Here is a 21,273-nt window from a genome sequence, read left to right on the forward strand (position 1 = left end):
CAGTCCCAATGAGCCTACTAGCATTATCAATCAGGGGCAAGCGAGCAAGCACGTCAAAAGGATTGATACTTTGGTGCGTTGGCAAAAGCCTTGTCCACCGCATCTAACAGGCGACCATAGCTGTGGTCCCGTTCGCTTTGACCCTATGTAAGAGGAACAGGCCCAATCAGCCGGGCAGTTCATAGTGGAGAAGTGTGGAGTGTGGGCACCGTTGCTTGCAGCAAGTGGTCAAGCTCAAGTGCACAGCCTCGGCCTTTAAACATCAATGCCGATACACCACACCATGGCAACCCGGCACACCCCACCTCGGCTGACCAATCGCGATAAAACTGCTTGATGGTCGTATAAACTTTGTCCATTTCAAAATCGGTCGGTGGTCCGTCTGGTTGGGGTGCGGTGTTTGGAGGATCAATCTGCACACCAGCGGAGTGATCATGGGAGTGATGCCCAGACGAATGTCCAGAGTGCTCAAGTTGCTGTGTTGACGGTGCCCCTCCTTCGTTGGACGAGGCTCTCTGCTGGGAGACCACGGCTTCTCGCAAAGCCTGTGCCGGGGTGGCGACTTGGGCCTCCGCCTCGGCAGGATCAAAGAGGCCAGATTGAATGGCGATGGTTTTCACCAGTCGATCATTGGTGACGATGGCATCCTGGCTAATGCGCCGCAGCTTGCGAATGAAGGTGGACACGCGAGCCTGTTGAGAGCGCGGTAGGCTTCGATAGCTGTTGCGCGCGCGCATGACCCGCGCCATGGCATGCGTGCTGTAGTATTGCAGGCAGCGTGCCACGCGACGAAAATGCGCCTATCACAAGGGGGTCACAGAGGCAAGCCGTGAGGTACGCGCAATGACCCAAACTCGCCGCACGAACGAGCCGTGTGCCACAAGCTGCAGGGCAGGGCAGTGCAGCTCACGGGTCACACACACCTCCTCTTGAGCTTGTTCGTCTGCATCCATGTTTGAGATTTTGATTTTGATTTTGATTTTTTTTTTTGAGAAAGTAAAATACAAAAAGTGTAACGGTTCAACAGTTGGATGTTGGCCGCTGTTTTGTGCGGTTGTCCCCGTATTCACCTCTTCAGTGACGTGGGATGGCGTGCATGATGGGATACCAAGCGCTTGTTTGCGGTGAACACACCGCTTGGGCTTTTGGTTACCTTCCTGATTCGAGCGCCGCTCCAAAACTCCAATGTGAAGAGAAAGTGATGTAGATAAAAGTCCATGAATTGAGTTAGAGGATTTGGGGGAGGGGGGGGGGGGGAGACACGGCGCAGCCGTGAGCGGAGGAACATGGGCACGACAAAAGAGTGGGCAAGAGCAAGGCCAAGCCAAGATGTTGGCCGTGGGACAAAGGTACACGAGCAAGGCCTATTTGAATGCCTGCTCAAGTGAAATGCTGATGGAGGGTGGATGCGGGGTTCTTCAGGTTTGAGAGCCGCTGCGCTTGATGGGAGAAGGCGTGGCGGGTGCGGAAATGCTGCGCGTGCGGGGCGGCGTCGCAGGTGCCAGGGTTTGACTACTCCGCAAATCTGCGATAGGGCTGATGGGCGAACTACTACGGGAGTCGCCAGCTCGCGCATCATAGGCGCCCGGTGGCGGCGAGCGTCGGCTGCGCGCACTTCCTCGGCGACTCGCAACGGGCGTAGAGAACTCCACCATGGGCATGGCAAGGCCGTTTGTCTCCATGGCAAAGCTGTCTTGGCTACCGTTGCGAAAGGAGGGGTGGGCAGTCCCATGGACGCCATTCTCGCCCTCTTGCACGGTGGGCAGACGGGATACGGACACAAAGCCTTGCCAGACAGCAAAGCGCTGAACCAGACCAGTGCTCTCAAGGTTTTGCACGTGTTGATCAGTGAGCTGTACAAAGCGGAGCCAGCCCTGAACGTAGCAAAACCCGACGGCAAGACCCATAACGTGGCACCAGAATGTGGCGGAACGAAAGAGCAGCGAGAGCAAGAGCAGGACGGGGGGCATGATGGTGATGGGCAGCTCTATGGCCGGGCCGATGCTGATGCGAGTCCTTTTCACGATAAGAGCAACCAACCAAGCCCACCGGTGATGAGATGGCGCCGCCATATCAAAGCAGCGACAGCAGACAGGGTGATGCAGACGATGGCCCAAATGCAAAAAACAAAAAAGAAAACGTACTGGGCGGTGAAGCTGTAGACCCAGATGACCATGCACGCGAGAACGTTGCCGGAAAAGCCAGTGGCACAGCCGTACCAAAAGGATGAGTCTTCACCGTAAAAGATGGCAGCAATGCCCGTGAGAAAGAGGTAGTAGAGGCCCAGGAGAAGAGTGACGACGAGGAGCAGGTATGCAAAACGAAAGCTGCCCAAGTCCTTTTCAAGCTGAGGTGCCACCATGATGAAGGCGCAAAGGTTAAAGGCCAGGTGGAAAATATCCCCATGTATCAAGGAGAATAAGAAGAGTCGTTGCACTGTGGAGGCAGGCATGGCAGCATGCGCGCAGGTGAGGCAGGGACAGAAAAGGGGGTGTTGCGCGTCGTTTGATGTTGAAATAAAAAACGACAACATATTCACGTTTCAAGCAGATAGTGCGTGCATGACTAAGCGAGTTGGCCTGGCTCATCCTGTATGTTTTCAGTTGTGGTAATCCAGCCCAGGGGCCACATTGGGATGGACGTACACTGGAGCTGCATGACGACTTTGAAAGGGGTGAGGCAAAGGAGTGTCAGCAAGGGGCTGAATACTTTGCTGACCAAGTAGAACCCCAGGATGAGAAGCCAAACGCTCCTATTCGGACAAGGCGCGGATAGGCAGGTCAACTCCGCTGTGCCGATGAATCATGTGTCAAGACTTGTAGCTTTGGCCTGTTGGCTGGGAGGGGGGCTCACTACGAACGCCAATCCGCAGACACATACTTGGTCACAAGAGGCAGAGACGCCAAGAAGGCATGCAGAGTGTATAAGAGCGCCATGTTCACGGAGCACGGAGCACGGGGCAAACGTCGCGGGGCGAGTGATCTTCTAGATGAGCCGCAACAGTATTGGCGGGTGGGAAATGGAAGTGATGATTGAGAAATTGTTATCAGGGCTGCAATCGCAACGGCATCGGTTTGCTCGGGTCGGTCTTGGTCGGCACTCGTCAAGTGTATGCCTTAAATGACTCTGCCAGTTGCGGGAGAGGTGCAGCACAGTTCACCTGCGGCCATAGATGTACACACCGTTTTTTGCTGATCAAGGCTCGCGCTCCCTGCACGCAAGTGCGTGCAGGTGAGAATTGTGCGGCACCACGGTGCGAATATAGCCTGCTGATGGACCCGTGTCCAAACCCACTGTTCAAACGATCAATCGAGTGACAGCGGGCCAACTGACAGGCAGGAAGAGCCGCAAGAGGGGAGACGAGGCCAGATGGCCGCCCCTGTGTGAATGGAGGCCACACAGCAAGAAAGAAGCAAGAGAAAGGGGAAAAAGGCGTTCAGGTTCAGTTGAAACAAAACATGGAGCGACCTTCTTTTTTTTCTTCCTTTGTTGCCGTTTTTTTTCTGCTTCTGTCACGGCTTTTGGAAGTGTGAGCGCGTGCATCTGCAAGTGGCAGTCCTTGACTGATGATTGCACTACGTGCAATGAGTGTCTTTTGGCTGCTGTTTTCTCTTTTGATGCGGGTGTCGTGTTCAAGACGCGAATCAAAAGTATTTTTTTCAACTTTTGGAAAGAAAAAAGAAAAGAGGGAGCAGTTGCTGTTGCAAACAACGAGTTTTAAGCGAGTAGAAGAAAGGGCAGAAACGAGTGGAATCAGGGAAGAAAAAAGGCATCCCACGAGCACTAAAGGCAGCAAAGTACACGCACATCAACGCCAGCGAAGAGCCAAAACTAAAAAAAGCAGGCAATCAGGGAAACAAGCAAAGGAAGCAGGCTCGACATCCAATGGCGGCGGCGACAAGTAAAAGAAAAAGGAAAGGACGACGAATAAACGAGGCCAAAAGAGCCACAGGGATGATTGCAGGGGCCAAGGACGCCGCAAGGGATAAACAGGACACCAAGCTTAGATGAGGTCAGCAATGTTCATGGGCATCTCCTCGATGCTAGTCGAGTAGAAGGACTCAATGTCGCGCATGACGCGCTGGTCGTCGGCGGTGACAAAGTTGATGGCAACACCCTTACGACCGAAACGACCGCCACGGCCAATACGGTGAATGTACTGCTCACGGCGGGTGGGCAGGTCAAAGTTGATGACCAGGGAAACCTGGTGCACATCAATACCACGGGCCAACAGATCGGTGGTGATCAGGACGCGAGAGCTGCCCGAGCGGAACTCGCGCATGATGACGTCACGCTCAGCCTGCTCCATCTCGCCGTGAATGGCAGAGACGGTGAAGTCACGGTCACGCATGGCGGTGGTGAGCCACTCGACTTTGCGGCGAGTGTTGCAGAAGATGCACGCCTGGGTGATGGTCAGCGTCTCGTAGAGATCGCAGAGGGTGTCAAGCTTCCAGTCCTCACGCTCAACGTTGACGTAGAACTGCTTGATACCATCAAGGGTGACCTGCTCCTTCTTGACAAGGATGCGGATGGGGTCGCGCATGAACTTCTCGGTCACCTCCAGGACCTCCTGGGGCATGGTAGCCGAGAGAAGGACGGCCTGGATGTCAGAGGGAAGAAGACGGAAGATGTCGTAGATCTGGTCCTTGAAACCGAGAGAAAGCATCTCATCAGCCTCATCCAGAACGAACATCTTGATCGTGTCGGGGTTGAGCGCACGACGGGAGATGAGGTCCGAAACACGACCGGGGGTACCGACGATGGCATGAACGCCAGTCTCGAGACGGCGCATGTCCTCGGCAACCGAGGTACCACCGATGCAAGCCATGACCTCAGCGCCCATGTACTCGCCAAGGGCCATCATGACCATGTGGCTCTGGTTGGCCAACTCACGAGTGGGGGCCAGGATGAGGGCCTGGCACTCACGCTTGGTGGTGTCAATGTTTTGCAGCACCGAGATGGAGAAAGGAAGCTCTCGGCGATCTTGTCCCAGTTGGACTCGATAACGCCATCGGGCTTCATACCAGCGGGTCCATCGTCACTATCCCAACAACAAACACCACATCATGCTGTGAGATGTGCGGAATGTGTGCAGCGCATACAGCGAGCATGCGATCTTTGACAACGTGCTTCTCATCGGGGAAAAAAAACGCAATGCCAGCCCTCGCTCTCAAGAGAAAAAAAAAACGTCAAAAAGCAATTCCACCAGATCCGTATGCGCCCTCACTCGGCCTGGGTCTGCCCTCTCCTGAATCGCCCAAGCTTTTGCATGCCAGATCAAACAAAACAGAACGCCTCCGTCCGCCAAACATGGCCAACATGGTGCAGCCAGCTAGCCAGCCGGAAGCCTTGTTCTGTGCGCGCTCGTCTCGTCTCGGGTCGCGACCCCTTGAGCGCTGCAGCATTCGATACCGATATGCGGGCGCGATGCGCGAGGGGGTCTTTGACCAACTTAAGCGACGAGACGAGGCCACGATGCCCCAAAAGCCCAAAGCCCATCCCTGACACGGCCTCGTGCTCAGGCGGACGAAGGAAGAGCGCCGCACAAGCGCCGAAGAACGGTAACGCAAGAATGAACCCCCCAAAGAAAAAGGGCAGCTGGTCGACTTACGCTGACATATTGGGGGTGAGGGAAGGGTTTTGATCCGGTGATGAAAAGGAGATCAGAAGGGTTGCACGAGGCAAAAAACGGGAAAAGGGCAGCGGGGGAAGGAGCTTGAAATGACACGAGGGCCAGAAAGAGAAAAGTGGATGGTGGTGTGGCGTGCCCCTCTTGATCGAGCCACCTCTGATCCACACTTGACATGCATGCCTAAAGGTTGTCAGGCTTCTAAAAGCTATACACCTGCATGCACAGCTTCAGCGGCTTTGCTGGTGTTGCGTTGCACGCGTCGTCGCTGACTTTCTCTCTCTCTCTCTCGTAAAGGGGAACACGCGGGCATGGCCTCGTGGGTCGGTGGAACGGCTACTTGGCGTCTACGCTATCATTTTAGTCATAAAAATATACGCAATTTCATTCAGTCCATATGTCAGATTTTATCCGGCCCAAGGTGAGCAAGCAAAAAGCATCGGCAGCAGCAGCAGAAGACAAAGGGGGCTATCTTTGGAGACTCCCCCCTTGCATAACAAGTGGACTGTTGAGTCAAATTCTTTGTGTTTTTTTTTGTCTCCCATTACATTTGGTTAAAAAAAAAAAAAAAAAGGATGGTCGACTGAATCAGATTCGGGTTTGCCAAGACTGCTCGGCAGTAGCATGGCGGGGAACGAAAGACGGTTGCATATGAGATGACAAGGCTGATCGGGTTGAACCTTGGCAGGCTCCAAGGAGAAAAGGGGATAAACGAGCCAGCACGGAGGCTAAACTCGGTAGAGGGGGACCAAGCCAAGCAGCGAGAGACCGTGAGCAAGCGCGCAGCGCGCAGCAGCGTAAACAGCGAGGCGGGCTTGAGCCACGGGTGCGGGCTGCCCCTGTACGTAATGGGCAGCATGGGCAGCGTTGGCAGCTCGAGCGATGCGTAGGACCTGCTGAAGAAGGATGGAGGGATCCAAGTCCTCAGCAGCCTTGACGACCGTTGGCTCAAGCTTGCTGACCTCAAAGGCGAGCGCGTGCATTTCGTCGTCAATCACGTGCGTGAGCTGCAGATCGGCGACCGAGATGGCGCCAGTATCGAGCCCACTTTGACGCTCCAATGAGGCCAGGCGCGCGTGGGTGTACTGCAACAAAGTACCCGTGTCGCCGGTCGTGGAGAGCATGCGCTGCCAGTGAAACTCGTAGTCCTTGTGACGACGCGCCCGCAGGTCCTGCACCACGATGGCGGACAGTGCCAGCATTTGGGTCGTGCCAGCTTGATCATCCAGTTCACGTAATTTTTGGGGATTCAGGCTCAAGACCTGGCTCATGTGAAACTCAGTCTCTCGCAGTAGATCGTCCAGAAAGACGACCGTGCCCTGCCGCGTGCTCATGCCCTTGATCAAGCCAAAGCCCACGTGTTGTAACCCAGTGGCCACCTCCGACCGGCCCATGGCAGCGAGTAGCGCCTGCAGTTGCTTGAAATGCACGTCCTGGGCTCCGCCGGCCACGTAAATGGTTCGATCAGGGCCCTCGGGTCGCGCCGCACGCTCGAGTGCAGCGGCTAAATCCCGCAATAAATAGGTACTGGAGCCATCGGCCTTTTGCAAGACACAGGTGGGGAGGTCGGCAAAGTCCGCGACCCACGCACCATGGTCCACGCGCGCCCCGGGCAGGGCTGATAGGCGGTCACCAAGCGAGCGCGCCCCGGGCACGTAGTTGGATTCGCCCTCATAAGCATCAAAGCGAACATGTAAAGCACGATAAATGTGCTCGTAGGCGTCGATGCTGTCAGAGCGCAGTGCTCGCCATCGATTCAGCAAAGGGTGCTGCGCGTCACCGGCAACCAGGGCTTGTTCCAGCTCGCGATGCAGATCCCGAGCCCGCTGCAGGATGGTTGGGTCGGCCTCAGCGGCCTTGTTGGCAGCCACGTATGCACGGAAGAGGTCATGTAGGCCGGGTGGAGCGTTGGAACCAGCACTGGAACCAGCGCTGGTGGTGCCATCACTGGCCAGCAAGTCTTGGCCGATCATGACAAGGGCGAGCTGGCGGCCCCAGTCGCCGAGATAGTTGATGGCCGTCACGCGTTCCCCAGTGGCCTCGAGGATGTTGCGAAGGGCGTTACCGATGATGGTGCTGCGCAGGTGCCCCACATGAAAGGGTTTTGCAATGTTGGGGGAGCTAAACTCGAGCAACGTGTGGCGGGCCGAGTTGGCAACATCTGGGGTGGTGCACCGGTACTGCGGCAGCAAAGGCGTGGTGCCCTCGGTTGGCAGAGGCACATGATGGGGAGTGGCAGCCTCGAGCGCCCATCGAGCAAGCTGCGTCCGATCAACATGTACGTTGACGACGGGGCCGCGGACCTGGGTGTCAGCCCAGTCCAAATTGAGATTTTGGTGGATGCGCTGCGCCAAAGCAGCGGCCTCGGTGGCAGCTGTGCCGCCAGCTTGGAGCACGAGCGGCACCTTGATGGCCACATGACCTGGTGGGGGAGCCCAATATGGTTGGCGAGCGTCAGGCTCGCGGCGGGATGGCGAGGAGCGAGGCAGCAGGGAAAGCAGGCCCAAAGAGCTGAGGCGGCAGGCGCACCTTTGCGGTAGTCTTGATTGACATGAACACCGACGGCGCACGTTGACGCGGGAAGATCAAGCAGCGGTGCCAAGGCCTGGGCCAGCCGATTCCGAATGAGATGAGCCATCCCTGAACCACAGACCGGGCTGGGCCGGAGAAGAGAGTCCCACGATGGCCGTGCAACAATGCCGATAAAAAAAATCTTAACATCCGGATGTAAAGATGTTATCAACACCACCTTGAGTGTTCCTGACAGTGGACACAGGTCTTTCATGCTCTTTTTCAAGTTGAGTGTTTTGGCCTTTCTCTTTTTGTGAGTGTGAGGTGATATGATGACCCGAATGCGAGATGCTTTTCATGTTCGTGCTTCCGTGTTGAGATGTGTGTTTGAGAAGGAGGGGACAAGATGGTTTAATTTCACTTCAGTTAAGGGTCAATTGAACAATAGACAAGGAAGCAAGGCAGAAATCAACCAGCCCGCATCAAGCCAGGAACAAGGCAGATGGAGAAGACGCTTAGTACTCCTCAGCACCCTCCTCATCCTCACCGCCGAGGGAGTCGATGCCGACCTCTTCGTAATCCTTCTCGAGGGCAGCAAGATCCTCACGGGCCTCGGAGAACTCACCCTCCTCCATGCCCTCACCGACGTACCAGTGGACGAAGGCACGCTTGGCGTACATGAGGTCGAACTTATGGTCAAGGCGAGCCCAGGCCTCGGCAATGGCCGTGGTGTTGCTGAGCATGCAGACCGAGCGCTGGACCTTGGCGAGGTCACCGCCGGGGACAACGGTGGGGGGCTGGTAGTTGATGCCAACCTTGAAACCAGTGGGGCACCAGTCGACGAACTGGATGGTGCGCTTGGTCTTGATGGTGGCAATGGAGGCGTTGACGTCCTTGGGGACGACGTCACCACGGTACAGGACGCAGCAGGCCATGTACTTGCCGTGGCGGGGGTCGCACTTGACCATCTGGTTGGCGGGCTCGAAGCACGAGTTGGTGATCTCGGCAACCGAGAGCTGCTCGTGGTAGGCCTTCTCCGCCGAGATGATTGGGGCGTAGGTCACCAGGGGGAAGTGGATACGGGGGTAGGGGACCAAGTTGGTCTGGAACTCGGTCAGATCGACGTTGAGGGCACCGTCGAAGCGGAGAGAGGCGGTCACGGACGACACAACCTGGGCGATGAGGCGGTTCAGGTTGGTGTAGGTGGGGCGCTCAATGTCGAGGTTGCGACGGCAGATGTCGTAGATGGCCTCGTTATCCATGAGGAAAGCGCAGTCGGAGTGCTCGAGGGTGGTGTGGCACGTCAGGATCGAGTTGTAGGGCTCGACGACGGCGGTGGACACCTGGGGAGCGGGGTAGACGGCGAACTCAAGCTTGGACTTCTTGCCGTAGTCAACCGACAGACGCTCCATGAGGAGGGAGGCGAAACCAGAGCCGGTACCACCACCGAAGGAGTGGAAGATGAGGAAGCCCTGGAGACCAGTGCACTGGTCAGCCAGCTTGCGGATGCGGTCAAGGACAAGGTCAACAATCTCCTTGCCAATGGTGTAGTGACCACGGGCGTAGTTGTTGGCGGCATCCTCCTTGCCAGAGATGAGCTGCTCGGGGTGGAACAGCTGGCGGTAGGTGCCAGTGCGGACCTCATCGACGACGGTGGGCTCGAGGTCGACAAAGACGGCACGGGGAACGTGCTTGCCAGCGCCGGTCTCCGAGAAGAAGGTGTTGAACGAGTCATCACCAAAGCCAATGGTCTTGTCAGAGGGCATCTGGCCATCCGGCTGGATACCGTGCTCAAGGCAGTAGAGCTCCCAGCAGGCGTTACCAATCTGGCAACCGGCCTGGCCGATGTGGACGGACAAAACTTCACGCATGATGGCGGTTGGCGGGTGGGGTTGCTGAAAGCAAAGGGGGCGAAAAGACGCTTGTTATGAGCGACTTCCCGAGGGTAAAAAATGCCTGATGCAGCGCCATCGATCGAACATGAATGGTTTTCGGGCAGGCGGGCGCCGCAGCTAACGTTGGTTAAGAAGGCAAGGCAAGGTCGTGCTGCGGTGAAAGGGGGACTAAGGGGAAACAACGATGAAACACAAGGGCGAGGGGGGTGGTTGCCAAGGTGGTCGTTAACGTTGGGGGCAGTTTGGTGAGTCATTCAGGTGGGGGTTGTGTTGGGTTAACGTGGAAGGGGCTTCTTTTTGATGCAAGGGGCAAGGCGAAGGGGCTTAGCGGTTGGGGGTCGGTGGGACTTGCGTTTGTTTGTGTTTGTTCACCTTTGACTTTGCTTTGTTTCCATGGTGGTGGATCAACTTTGGCTCTTGGGCTTGCTTGGGAAAGAGGTTGTCAAGTTGCGAAAATTCGACTATCAAACAACCAAAGTTTTTTCAAAACCTCGTCGACAATCGCTCGGCTTGCAAGCTAATGTTGAAAACTCAATCGTTTTTCACCTCTGCCCCGTCTCAAACTTTTCTGGCCGATCAACAGCTGTTCTGGATTGTTTCGTTTCATTTCGTCTTACAAGCCAAAGAGGCCGAGAGCTTGGAGCTTTCGGACTCGTACACATCCGATCGTGCTTGTGAAAGAGGCAGAAGAAGCTTACGGGACTTGCACGCCCCCGATCGTGTGCTTGCATACACACACACACACACACATCAACACACACACACACATAAACACACACCGAGTTAGCACAAGCCCTCTCGGGCTGACGCGCGTCAAACAGTGGGCCAGCGGATCGGACACGACCTTAATTTTTTTTCCCTCAGCCTGTCCACGTCCGCGAACACGACTTGGCGTGCTCGATTCGAGTGTGTGATCGCCGCAACAGAAACAAGGCCCCCCCAACAACAACCCAGCCATGTCCTACCTGAACAAGAGCCAGCTGCAACTGGACCAATCCGTGAATGTGATCGACGCCTCGGGCTCGGTCAAGCATGTGGGCGTCATTGTCTTTCTCCACCTCGCGAGCGATCAGCCCTATGTCGAGATTGAAGTACGACTGTGCAAATGCGCTGCTCTGCTGACCCTTTGACTCGCTGATCACCATTGCCCTGGCCCTTCTGTGGCTGCCACTGACGCCATCTGCCCGCCCGCTACTACCTTCCTCCGACGCGTTTTGCAGGTTGTGCAAGAGGATGGCACAACGAAGCGCATCACAGTCGACTTGCGCACAAACCGCCTCCCCCCCCCCCGCTCCGGGCCCAAAGTCCTGTGCTCTTGGCTGTTCCAACGGCGTTACTTGACCTGACGCTATTGCCATCTTGTATGTCTGACCGCTCTCTGGCCTTGTGCCGCTGGCTTGCCACAGGTTTGCCTCAGCTCAACTAAGATACTTCACTTTTGAACTCTTCCGCTGTGTCGAGCAAGTTGGCCGCTACGTCCTCAATGACGCAGTATTCGTACGCACCCTTCGCCCCGCTCGACACTGACCATGACACATCGCTGAGAATGCTAATCTTTTCTGGGCCCTCCCGCCTCGACACCTACACTGTCCTGGGTTGCCTTAGTTGCTCGCAGCTGAACAATTCGTGCCGGGCGAGCCCAACGACAACTTGCGCCGCCTAACCTTGTATCTTCCTGAGGGCAGCTACTCTGGTCACTTTTCGGTATGTACCCACGGCCACGGCCTGTATATACACATGGCACCCACCAACAGTGCTTCGCGTGACCTCTCGTCTTTCATTTTGTCTTGTTTTGTTGCTCCTTTTCTTTTTTTTCTTCTTCTTCCCCCTCCCTCTCCCCCCTCCCCCCCTTCTCTCTCTTTTCCTCCATGTATCTGCCTTGCCTGCCCTTGTCCTGCTTGCTGTTGCACCATGCTCCATTGACACGTCTCGGACTCTGTTAGGTGTGCATCCGGAGCGGTGCATTTTCCCATCACACGCATGTTCTGGAGGTCATCAACCCCGCTGCGCCTGCTTTACGCAATGGCCAGCTGGTGGACGCCCTACGGGAAGACGATGTTGCAGAGCAACGCCTCTTCGGGCTTGTGCAACCGGCTACTGAGGACCACTCGGCCTACGTGGATGTTGAGTGGTCCTTTCGTCTTGATCAAACTCAAGAAGTCTTGTTGCTGTTACGCAACATCTGCGTGGCCGACTCGGCGCACAAAGTGTCCTTTGGCGAGGACGAGGATGTGCAGACCACCGTCTTTGGCGTCATCAACTGCGACCAGTTGGCCGTTGGTCGAGCCCGTGTTTATTTGCCAAGCCCACGAGGGGATCAAAATGTTCAGGTTTGTCCAGGCCAACACGCGCCCGTGAAGGTTGTGCGCGTTCAGCTGACCATCCCTTCGCCGTCTTGGCACCCTTGGCACAGGATGACGACGTACAAGTCACCTTTTTCATTCATCAGAGAGGCGATCGGTCCCAAACTCGAGGTCCAACTCGAGGTCCTGAGCTCGCCCACCCTGTGGGCATTGCAGTAGCAGACAAACACAGCTCGTAGTTTATTGCCGCTCAACCATCTTTACGAGCCAAGAAGATACAGGCCGCCCCCCCCCCCGCCCCTCATCCCGCCAATTTATTTGCTGTCATGGATTATTTGCTGTTATGGAGTCAAATAACGTTCCATGAATAAATTCTTACATTTTGGAACCCGTTACACACTAAACTTTCTCGCTTCACTCTGTCACATCGAGAAGACGCTGCACGACCAGGGGGACATAAGCGACGCGGAGATCTATTGCAGCGGCGGCGGCGGCGGTGGTGTCATCATTGTGGTGGTGGGCTTGCGACGGTTCGACCTCGCATCACCCTCTGCTGGGTGGGGGCGGGGATAAAACAGTACCAATGGCGGAACAAGGGTCGCGGCACCAGAGCATTGTGGCTCGGTCTGGCTCGGACCAAGCAGACGATGGCTTTCCATTAACACGATCCAACCTCTGGAATGCAGCACCAAATGGGACGCCACAAACAGTTGCCTGGCCAGCCTTTGATGTTGCCCTGCAGCACACCGCAGCGCAGCTGCTGACCACTTCGTCTCAGTTGCACCAACACCTGGCCGCGCTCGCAGGTCATTGGACGACCAGCCCACCATCCAAGCCAGACTCATCCCCGGCCCTCACCCTCCTGCTGTCCGAAGTCCAATTTGACTCCTCGCCCAACGTGAGCCACACAAGCCTGGCCAGCCACGCCAGCCTGGCCAGCGGTGGTGATGACCAGCTCGCCGCCACGATCGAATTGCTGTCAGCCGAGCCCGCGACGGCGGTCCTGACCAGCCAAGACCAGCTACTCATCACTGGCCACCTGTCGCGCATCTCAAGCTCGTCCAATCAAGCCGTCCTGCACCTGCAAATCAGTGCCCGTGCGCTTGGCCTCCAGGTAAGTTTATCCCATTTGAGCACCCACCTTGCCAAAATTGAATTGCTCAACCTTGACTCGCTGCGTACCAGGCCATACCCCTACAACCCGTGCCGCACGTCAACAGCGCGCTCTGGCGCCACCTAACCTCCACCTCCCCGCCCGAGGTAACCCCATACGCTCCTGCTACCGCTTCATGGTATTGCACAGAGACCCGATCCCGGGCCTGCACTGGAGCTGATCAGATCGCTCCCTCCTTCTGCTCCTTCTGCACTCCCGTTATCCGCTCGCAGACGCATGGTTGCCACAGCGGCTATCTCACCATGGACGGACACCGCCGAGCTCGGCTTGTGCTGAACGATGATCCACGTGCGACCACTTTACCGCTCGTCGGGATGTACGTCCTACAGCCAGCTCGTCATTGCCTGAAGGAAGAATTGTCTCCACCTCACCCTTGCTTCTGCTTCCTGACAGCTGGTGTTTCTGCCCCGTTGCCTTGGCCTCACTTTGGTGGCGCCAGCAAGCTTTGAACTACTGGCTCGACGCGCGTCTGAAGGACCGCGTGTTCCGGGACAAGACCTGCTGCCTGCTTGCTGCCTTTGGGCCCGGCCAAACGTGCGTTGCACCCTCTTACTCCCGCTGGCACAAAGAGCAACGCTGGGGAAATTTCAAATGCGTAAATACCATCTCGACTGCGACTCACCTGAACTCCCTCTTTAGCCAACCAACATGGTTTGAGCTGTGCTTCAGCGATGTGGAGCCAGCCGTGGTCAAGCGCTCTGCCACCTTCTCACTGCCCCCACCTGCCTTGCCCATCTCCCCAGCACCAACCGCGGTGAGAATGCACATTCGTTGGCTCCTGGCGCCTTCACAAGATTCTTCCGGGGCTCGCCCTCACTTGACACTGACACGCTCATCATTGCCATCCTTGGCGACAATCGTAGCCGCTGGTGACACGCATTGCCTTGCCTGAGCATGACGACCAAGCGCTAGGCCAGCGCGAGCTCTCCTACATAACCACGCACGCATCGTCCCCTGCACGCCCAAACCGCAAGACGGCTGATCTCAGCGCGCGCTCGCCGGGCCCGACGCATAGTCCACGCCTGAGCCCCATTCCTACTGCAGGTCCCAGTGAACCGGATAGCCCCGCCATCAGCCTCGTGAGTAGTCCAGAGCCAGAGCCAGCACCCTCTCCGAGGCATGCAATCGACAGCTCGCGCATCCTCCATAGCCTGCCCGAATCGTGGCGTGAAGCACGGCCCTTTACGGCCTCACCCAGCTCGCACCGTCCGCCCCTTACGGATGCGGGCACAACACCCTCTGCCATTGACATGGCACCGATGAGTACCAGAGCCACGAGTACCGGGAACGATGTTGACACTGAGGAAGAAGCACGACCACGCCAGACATCTCCGGTCAAGGCCGCCCCTGCAGCGTGGCATGCCGAGCCCACCCCACACACCAGCGACTGTCTGGACCTCACTTTTGATAGTGTGGACGAAGGACCCGGCTTATCCACCACGAGTGGCCCTGCGGCACCCATGCACTCGAGCGAGACCAAAACAGCCACGCTTTCGCCCGTCTCTGCCAGCCTGGCCCCTCGATGTGCCAGCGCCAGCTCGAACCCTGTCTCGTCACCATCAAAATCGCAGCTACAGACTCGTCGACGTCAAGCACCGGGTCTAACAGATGTGACCAATCGTGCCTGCCCAGATGCACAGCTATCTGCTGCACTCCCACAACTGCATGTATGTTCCACAGCACGCGCGCGATTTGGCAGTTGCCTCGAGTGTGGCGTGTGTTGCTCATGCTTTCAGCCGCCCCTGTATTGGGCTTTACAGGCACGCCTCAAACAAGTCTTGGATGCAGTGGCCTTGCCTAAGCCGCCCATTCAAGACGCAGCACCAGCACAACGGTTGCAACGGCGCCCCAAAGCTGCCTTGCGCACGGAGATACAGCCTCCTGTATACATGCAAGTGCCCGCTGTACCGCTGAGTCCCTACATGCACGTTTCGCCGATTGAAACAAAGTCTTGGCTTGGGAGCACATCAGCCCCCAGCGGTGCGAGGTCAAGCCAGAGCCCCGGCACTTTGCCCGTGGCAGCCAAGAACGGGCGTAAGCTGCTGGACACGGTGTTTCTTCGCAGTCAACCCGCGCTGGGATCCGACGAAGGGTAGGGCAAGCCATGGTCACTAATCGTATATCTGGATGTATTTATGAGCATGTTACTGATTAAAATTTAAAATGATTTATGCGTGCTGCGTTCGTGCCCCATACCGCCCATTGCAAATCACAAGCTTGAAGTCACATCTGCTCTAATTCATTCAAAAAAAAAAGCAAAAAAAATTCGAAAGAGGCATCAGGAGGAAGAATGTGGGGCACAGAGTCAGTCTGCACGCCTATGGTCGCCTGCTTTTCCTCTTCTTCTTCTTCTTCTTCTTCTTCCTCTTCGTCGTCTTCTTCTTCTTCTTCTTCTTCTTCTTCTTCTTCTTCTGCTGCTGCTGCTGCTGCGTCTTCTTGTTGTTCTTCTCAGTCTCTCGCAGAAGTTGAACAACAGGGTGTGTCAACATGCGTGAGTATGCTCTGGCGCGCGGCGCCATTGAGTAGCCAAGACCTCGACGATGACAGGCATCACAAAAGCATGCAAGAGGGTGACGTGGCTGTCAGGATCTCATTGCTCTTGATACCCCAGTTTGCGCCACTCCTCCTGTGCCATGAGACCCCTGCGCAAGGTGAGATGTCAATGGAGCCGCATGAGTCAAAAGAGAGAGTATAGATGCCAGCAGGCAAGTGAGCATCAACCCAAAGAGCGCACCGATCCATGCGGCAAGCCAGGTATGCCTTGGACTCGACCCGACACATACGACCGTTGCCGTTATGACTGCGCAAGCAGGTCATAAAGGCCTTCATGGCCTCCTTGCACTCCCCTGTCCCACCATTACCACCATCATCATATCGAGTGAGCCATGACGAAAACAAGACGGAAGGCGCTGGGGGTGGGACTAACCTTCATGATCCAATGGAAAGGACCCCTTATCTGGAGGCGAAGCCTGAAAGGATTTTGATCCTCCTGATGGCAGTCCCATCGTTAGCGTGCTCGTTCAAACAAGCCCCCGTCGTTGGGCAAAGTCAATCACCTATTGAAACGAGCAAGTTTGTGAAACCTCAGCAAGCCTGGTAGCCACACACTCACAACTTCCAAAACGGCACAACCCAAATGCAGAGGTGGCACACACCTTTTTTTTTTCTTTCTGTCTTTTCTTTTTTGCCTCGGGATCTACTTGTTGCACGGCGTGCTCGTTCCCGCTCGCGGTCACCGCCAACAGCTCAGAAGCCAAAAGAGCGTACACCAGGCCTCTCCCGTCTGTCACCGCAACTCGTTGGCCGTGATGACAGGAGATGCTGACAATTTAATTGTCATGCTTTTCATACCTATATGTGTGATCGATATCACACTTCCGTAGTTGCCACTTTTTTTTTTTTTTCTTTTTTTTCCTTTCCGTGTTCCATAGCCATGTTGCAGGTTCAGCAGGGCCGTGCGCTCAAGCTGCGCACGCCACCAGGCTCGTACGTGCTTCAGCTAGACTGGATGAGTGACCAAGTGCTTCATGCTTTTACTAGTGATCGAGCCTTGCGTTTCCTACACCTGACCCCCCATGGCCTTGAAGAGGTGCGTTGGTGATGGCCTCGTGCGAGAATGTGACACATGGTCTCCTTGAGACTTCGTGCCGAGGCCTTGACTCACCAGACTGCGGTGCCATGGCCGGAGTGTATCAGGGCCATGTCATCAAGTCTCCAGCACAAGAGCGCTTTGCCGTGGTGACCACGCTTGGTGGCTACGCGTCACCTACCATGGGTGTGGTGGGACAACAAGGTTCGCTGGGCCTGGCAGACGTACGTACGTCGAGCCTGGCCGAGCTTGGCCGCCTGCCTTCAGGTGGCTTTACACCGCTGTCCGCCGGCCTGAGCTGTGATGGCGTCTACTTGGCTGTGGGCACGGAGCAGAAGAACCGCGCCGATGCCCCCGTGTACCTATTTGATGTGCGCCGCCCAGGCGAACCCGTGTGGACCTTTGGCGACATGCACAATGATGATGTCTGTCACATTCAATTTGCCCATGCCAACCCAAACCGCTTCATGAGCAGCTCCACCGATGGCCTTGTCAACGTTGTGGACCTCGAACACCAGCCTCCGCCCGTACCGGGGCTTGAGCCTGACCCTGATACGGCCGGTCCCGAGGACTGGATTGTGCATTCTCTTAACACAGCCAGTAGTGTTTCTCGGTCCCGGTACTTTGGCCCCGATGATAGCTATGGTGCTGCCCTGACGCATGATCAAGACGTTCACATCTTCCATGCCCTTGCCGTGCCAGAGGAGGCCGATGAACAGATCATGACCTTTTCTGATGCGCGTCATCTCATCGAGGCTCAAACGGGTTATCACACTGACTATCTAGTGGACATGTTCTACGACCCAGCTCCCATGCAACTCTACCTATTGGCCGGCCAAACTGGTGGCCCCGCACAACTCCTTCACATGTCTTCAGTACGCAATGCTTTGCCCTACAATGCATCATCAACCACCTACAAACGCCCCATCCACGCCTCGATCTCAAGGATGCTCACATTATGCTTGCTTGTCCTCACTGCCACACAGTCGCAATTCACCGAGGTGGCCCGCCTGGACGACCCGACTTATGACACACTTTACTCAATGGCTTACTCGCCCGCGGTATGTTTCACCATGACCAGTCCGAAAGAGGGAGTGGCAAACACAACACAATGCTGGCCTACGCTCATTAGCATCAACCTCACTGACATCAACATTGCTGTGGTGCCGCTTCTTCCGGTGCCGCTTCTTCCGTGGACGATAGACGCGCGTTTTGGCCGCAGGTGACCAGGGCTCGCATGTCATGGTCTGGCAACTGGCCTCGGCATAGCGCAATGAGTTTGCAACTCTTGGTTCTCCGTGTTGCCCGAGGCAACCTTCAGTTTATTGAGTGTGTCACGGGTCTAATGCATGATAAACACACTACCACACGGGCCGCTTGTGCCCGTAATTTTGTGCAGACACAGCTCGCAGCTTGTCCACCACTGACGCATGACAAGAGGAGAGCCCCAAGACCAGTGAAAAATGTAATTGGCAAGACAAGACAACATCAACATCACAAAGGGGACACAGGAAGGGATAACATTCAGGACTCAGCGCCCGACCGAGGAGCAAAACTAACGCTGAAGCATAACGCGCCAGCAACAGGCTGCATCAATGCAGCATGCTTCACACCGCACAGTCGCCGCTGCCCCCCGACACTCAATCCGTTTGACACACCGAATTGAGAAGCATGTGCGCGTGTCTTCACGATCCAGCCATGGACCCCAGCAACTCGTAGCGAGCGTCACAGACGACATCGACGAGAGCGCGTTGCCAGAGCAAGCATGTGCTAGCCACTGAACTGTGAATCCAAGCAGGTGCAGGGACAAGGCCTGTACGCCCAAGTGCCCATCCACTCTTCACGACCATACTAAGCGAGCTGCCAACGAGCTTCATTGTCGCATCGTGCGAGCCAAGGAAACGGAAACCCGAACGCTTCGGAGGTCGCCAAGAAGAATCAAGCCGAGGTTGACCAAGCGCGGCTGGGACCAGACAAGAACTGCAAGGTCAGGGGTGTCGGCAAATCAAACAGACGGCGACGTTGACAGTCCGTCGTGCCGCCGCGTTTACAAAACAAGAAAGGATTTTAGAGAGAGAAAAATGGAGTGGGCATGCCCGAGCAGACTGAAGGGCCAAAGACCAAGGCTGAGAAGGGAGAAGGGAGACAAAGCACAACACACAGGAGGAATACGGAAACATCAAGAAGGATGCTGGAGACGGCTGGGACAGAGGCGCTTGAAGAACGCCTCAAGTGCCGAGGGTAGCGATGTACGCCTGACGGGCTCACGCCTTGTGTGTTTGCGAAAGCCAGGTCAGACCCTCCACGAGGCCATCACCGGTCGTGGCAACGCAAGGTTGGACATACCTGTACAAATAAATGAGAGAGGGTGAGAACGGGACACAAGGACACTAGGACACTAGGACGGCGCGAGCGACCTTGATTCTAGCGAGTACAGCGTTGACTGACCATGTCCTGTCCTTGGTCAGGCGTGTGAGACCGAGGAGATCAGGGAGTTCCTCTGGCAGGATGGCACCCTTGATATCCTGCTTGTTGGCAAAAATCAGGACAATGGCATCCTTCATTTCGCGATCATTGAGAATCTTATGAAGTTCGCGGCGAGCCTCGTCAATGCGTTCACGATCAGCGCAGTCGACCACGAAAATCAGGCCCTGAGTCCCCGTGTAGTAGTGTCGCCACAGAGGACGGATCTTATCCTGACCTCCGACATCCTGAAGATGGAAGGAAAGCAGACGCAGAAGTGTGCGTGAGCACCAGAGGTACAAGACGGTGGAGCAAGGACAAGAGCGACCGCGATCACAAATGCCAGCGAGAAGCAGACACCAGTCGGGAGCACGGGCAAAGGAGGCCTGTCAAAGGGGCTCGCTGCGCATCAACTGCGAGACAAAAGGCGAGAAGACGAACCCAGACGTTAAACTTGACGTTCTTGTAGGTGACTGTTTCAACGTTGAAGCCCACGGTGGGGATTGTGCTAACTGGGTTGTTGAGCTTGAGCTTGTACAAGATGGCTAATGGCGAGCAAGGCAGAGGACGGCGTCAGACTGAAGCACACGAGGTTTTCACCCCCTCGGTCAGGAGCCAGACGTGACCCTGGTTCGACGTCAATGGTCATGAAGCGAAGGAACAACTGTGCAACGAGGGGCACGTACTGGTCTTGCCAGCCGAGTCGAGACCGAGCATGAGGATACGCATCTCCTTGTTGCCAAAGAGCTTTTTCAAAACGCCACCCATACTGCTGGTATACTACAAAAGCTATGTGCCGGTTGTCTGAAGCAAAAAAAGCAAGAGGCAGCAGCGAGCCCAGGGCCGCGGTGGCGGTGAGATCTCTGCAGAAACATAGCTGATGCGATAATTTTTGGATGAAGTGGCACTGTGCCACTGAGCCTGGCATGGCGCTGGGCCGGGCATGCATGGGTGGAGCCAATGTCTGCGCACACACCAACGCCGACTGTTCCGACGCTTGGGGTGCCACAAATCGGCAAGCCGTGCAGTTTGCAACAACTGTGTGGTACCAGCAGTGCTCTGTCCCTCGTGCTCTTCCCACGTTTGCGCCGAGAGAGAGAGAGATACACACCTGAGGCCAGAGGAGAGGAGAACAGGCAGCTGTGTCCGGCCACGAATGCAGGAACGAGGCTACAAGGGTCGGATCCAAGAAGGGGGCGCAGGTGACACAAGAAGGTAGCGCGACATTGATGCGCATGCAGTCCAAGACATACAATTGGAGCGACAAGACGGTGTGAGGCCAGAGCGACGACGTGGTCACGCGAGCCGCGAAACCTCCGATCAGCCCATCAGCAGGCAAAGCGCATGGAAGAGAGGGTGGGATACGATGGTCGTACCTGGGCCAAGCGCCAGAAGAGCAGCAACGGAGGAGGGAAGCGGAGGAGGTAAGCGGCGGAGGTAAGCGGAGGGAGGCGGGCACCGTGTGTGTGCGACCAAGTCAAATGGCGATAATGGTGGCGCTCGAGGGCTACAGAGAGCGAGAGAGAGAGACAAAGGCATACAAAGGGGAGGGGCGTCATTGGTAGCCAACACACACACACACACACACACACACACACACACACACACACACACACACACACACACGGGCGGGTCTGACTTTTCGAGACGGACGTGGGCAACGACAAGCATCAGGCTTGCTACCACCTGTTATTGGTTGAAGCGGGCGC

The 21,273-nt window shown here is 56.2% G+C and overlaps 8 protein-coding genes across 8 annotated transcripts; 2 read left to right on the forward strand and 6 right to left on the reverse strand.

Moving 5' to 3' along the window:
• Positions 1 to 53: 53 nt before the first annotated feature.
• MONBRDRAFT_5820 (uncharacterized protein) lies at positions 54 to 749 on the reverse strand (the record flags this gene model as incomplete). The annotated part of the gene is made up of 2 exons (XM_001743349.1): positions 54 to 143; positions 306 to 749. The coding sequence occupies 2 exons, from the start codon at positions 747 to 749 to the stop codon at positions 54 to 56; spliced, it is 534 nt and encodes a 177-aa protein (XP_001743401.1).
• A 669-nt stretch (positions 750 to 1,418) lies between these two features.
• Positions 1,419 to 2,452, reverse strand: MONBRDRAFT_5821 (uncharacterized protein; the record flags this gene model as incomplete). The annotated part of the gene is made up of 2 exons (XM_001743350.1): positions 1,419 to 2,016; positions 2,145 to 2,452. 2 exons carry the CDS (start codon positions 2,450 to 2,452, stop codon positions 1,419 to 1,421), a joined length of 906 nt encoding a protein of 301 aa, XP_001743402.1.
• A 1,193-nt stretch (positions 2,453 to 3,645) lies between these two features.
• MONBRDRAFT_17631 (uncharacterized protein) lies at positions 3,646 to 5,721 on the reverse strand. The gene is made up of 2 exons (XM_001743351.1): positions 5,612 to 5,721; positions 3,646 to 5,041 (listed from the first exon to the last, which is right to left on the reverse strand). Exon 2 carries the CDS (start codon positions 4,868 to 4,870, stop codon positions 4,004 to 4,006), a length of 867 nt encoding a protein of 288 aa, XP_001743403.1. The 5' UTR covers positions 4,871 to 5,041; positions 5,612 to 5,721; the 3' UTR covers positions 3,646 to 4,003.
• Positions 5,722 to 6,357: 636 nt separating this feature from the next.
• On the reverse strand, positions 6,358 to 8,267 carry MONBRDRAFT_22954 (uncharacterized protein; the record flags this gene model as incomplete). Its single annotated transcript, XM_001743352.1, has 3 exons — positions 6,358 to 7,890; positions 7,933 to 8,051; positions 8,159 to 8,267. 3 exons carry the CDS (start codon positions 8,265 to 8,267, stop codon positions 6,358 to 6,360), a joined length of 1,761 nt encoding a protein of 586 aa, XP_001743404.1.
• A 291-nt stretch (positions 8,268 to 8,558) lies between these two features.
• Positions 8,559 to 10,092, reverse strand: TUA (alpha tubulin). Its single transcript, XM_001743353.1, has one exon. It carries the CDS (start codon positions 10,009 to 10,011, stop codon positions 8,656 to 8,658), a length of 1,356 nt encoding a protein of 451 aa, XP_001743405.1. The 5' UTR covers positions 10,012 to 10,092; the 3' UTR covers positions 8,559 to 8,655.
• An 899-nt stretch (positions 10,093 to 10,991) lies between these two features.
• On the forward strand, positions 10,992 to 15,608 carry MONBRDRAFT_35916 (uncharacterized protein; the record flags this gene model as incomplete). The annotated part of the gene is made up of 8 exons (XM_001743030.1): positions 10,992 to 11,126; positions 11,641 to 11,739; positions 11,979 to 12,365; positions 12,771 to 12,854; positions 13,081 to 13,452; positions 13,725 to 13,828; positions 13,906 to 14,266; positions 14,376 to 15,608. 8 exons carry the CDS (start codon positions 10,992 to 10,994, stop codon positions 15,606 to 15,608), a joined length of 2,775 nt encoding a protein of 924 aa, XP_001743082.1.
• Positions 15,609 to 17,190: 1,582 nt separating this feature from the next.
• On the forward strand, positions 17,191 to 18,370 carry MONBRDRAFT_22957 (uncharacterized protein; the record flags this gene model as incomplete). Its single annotated transcript, XM_001743031.1, has 2 exons — positions 17,191 to 18,162; positions 18,305 to 18,370. The coding sequence occupies 2 exons, from the start codon at positions 17,191 to 17,193 to the stop codon at positions 18,368 to 18,370; spliced, it is 1,038 nt and encodes a 345-aa protein (XP_001743083.1).
• Positions 18,371 to 18,552: 182 nt separating this feature from the next.
• On the reverse strand, positions 18,553 to 21,035 carry MONBRDRAFT_19648 (uncharacterized protein). The gene is made up of 6 exons (XM_001743354.1): positions 20,941 to 21,035; positions 20,676 to 20,734; positions 20,251 to 20,368; positions 20,006 to 20,109; positions 19,550 to 19,812; positions 18,553 to 19,447 (listed from the first exon to the last, which is right to left on the reverse strand). Exons 3-6 carry the CDS (start codon positions 20,330 to 20,332, stop codon positions 19,366 to 19,368), a joined length of 531 nt encoding a protein of 176 aa, XP_001743406.1. The 5' UTR covers positions 20,333 to 20,368; positions 20,676 to 20,734; positions 20,941 to 21,035; the 3' UTR covers positions 18,553 to 19,365.
• Between the last annotated feature and the right edge of the window lie 238 nt (positions 21,036 to 21,273).

The sequence above is a fragment of the Monosiga brevicollis genome, genomic scaffold (assembly GCF_000002865.3).
Source record: "Monosiga brevicollis MX1 MONBRscaffold_3 genomic scaffold, whole genome shotgun sequence".
Classification (NCBI taxonomy): domain Eukaryota; class Choanoflagellata; order Craspedida; family Salpingoecidae; genus Monosiga; species Monosiga brevicollis.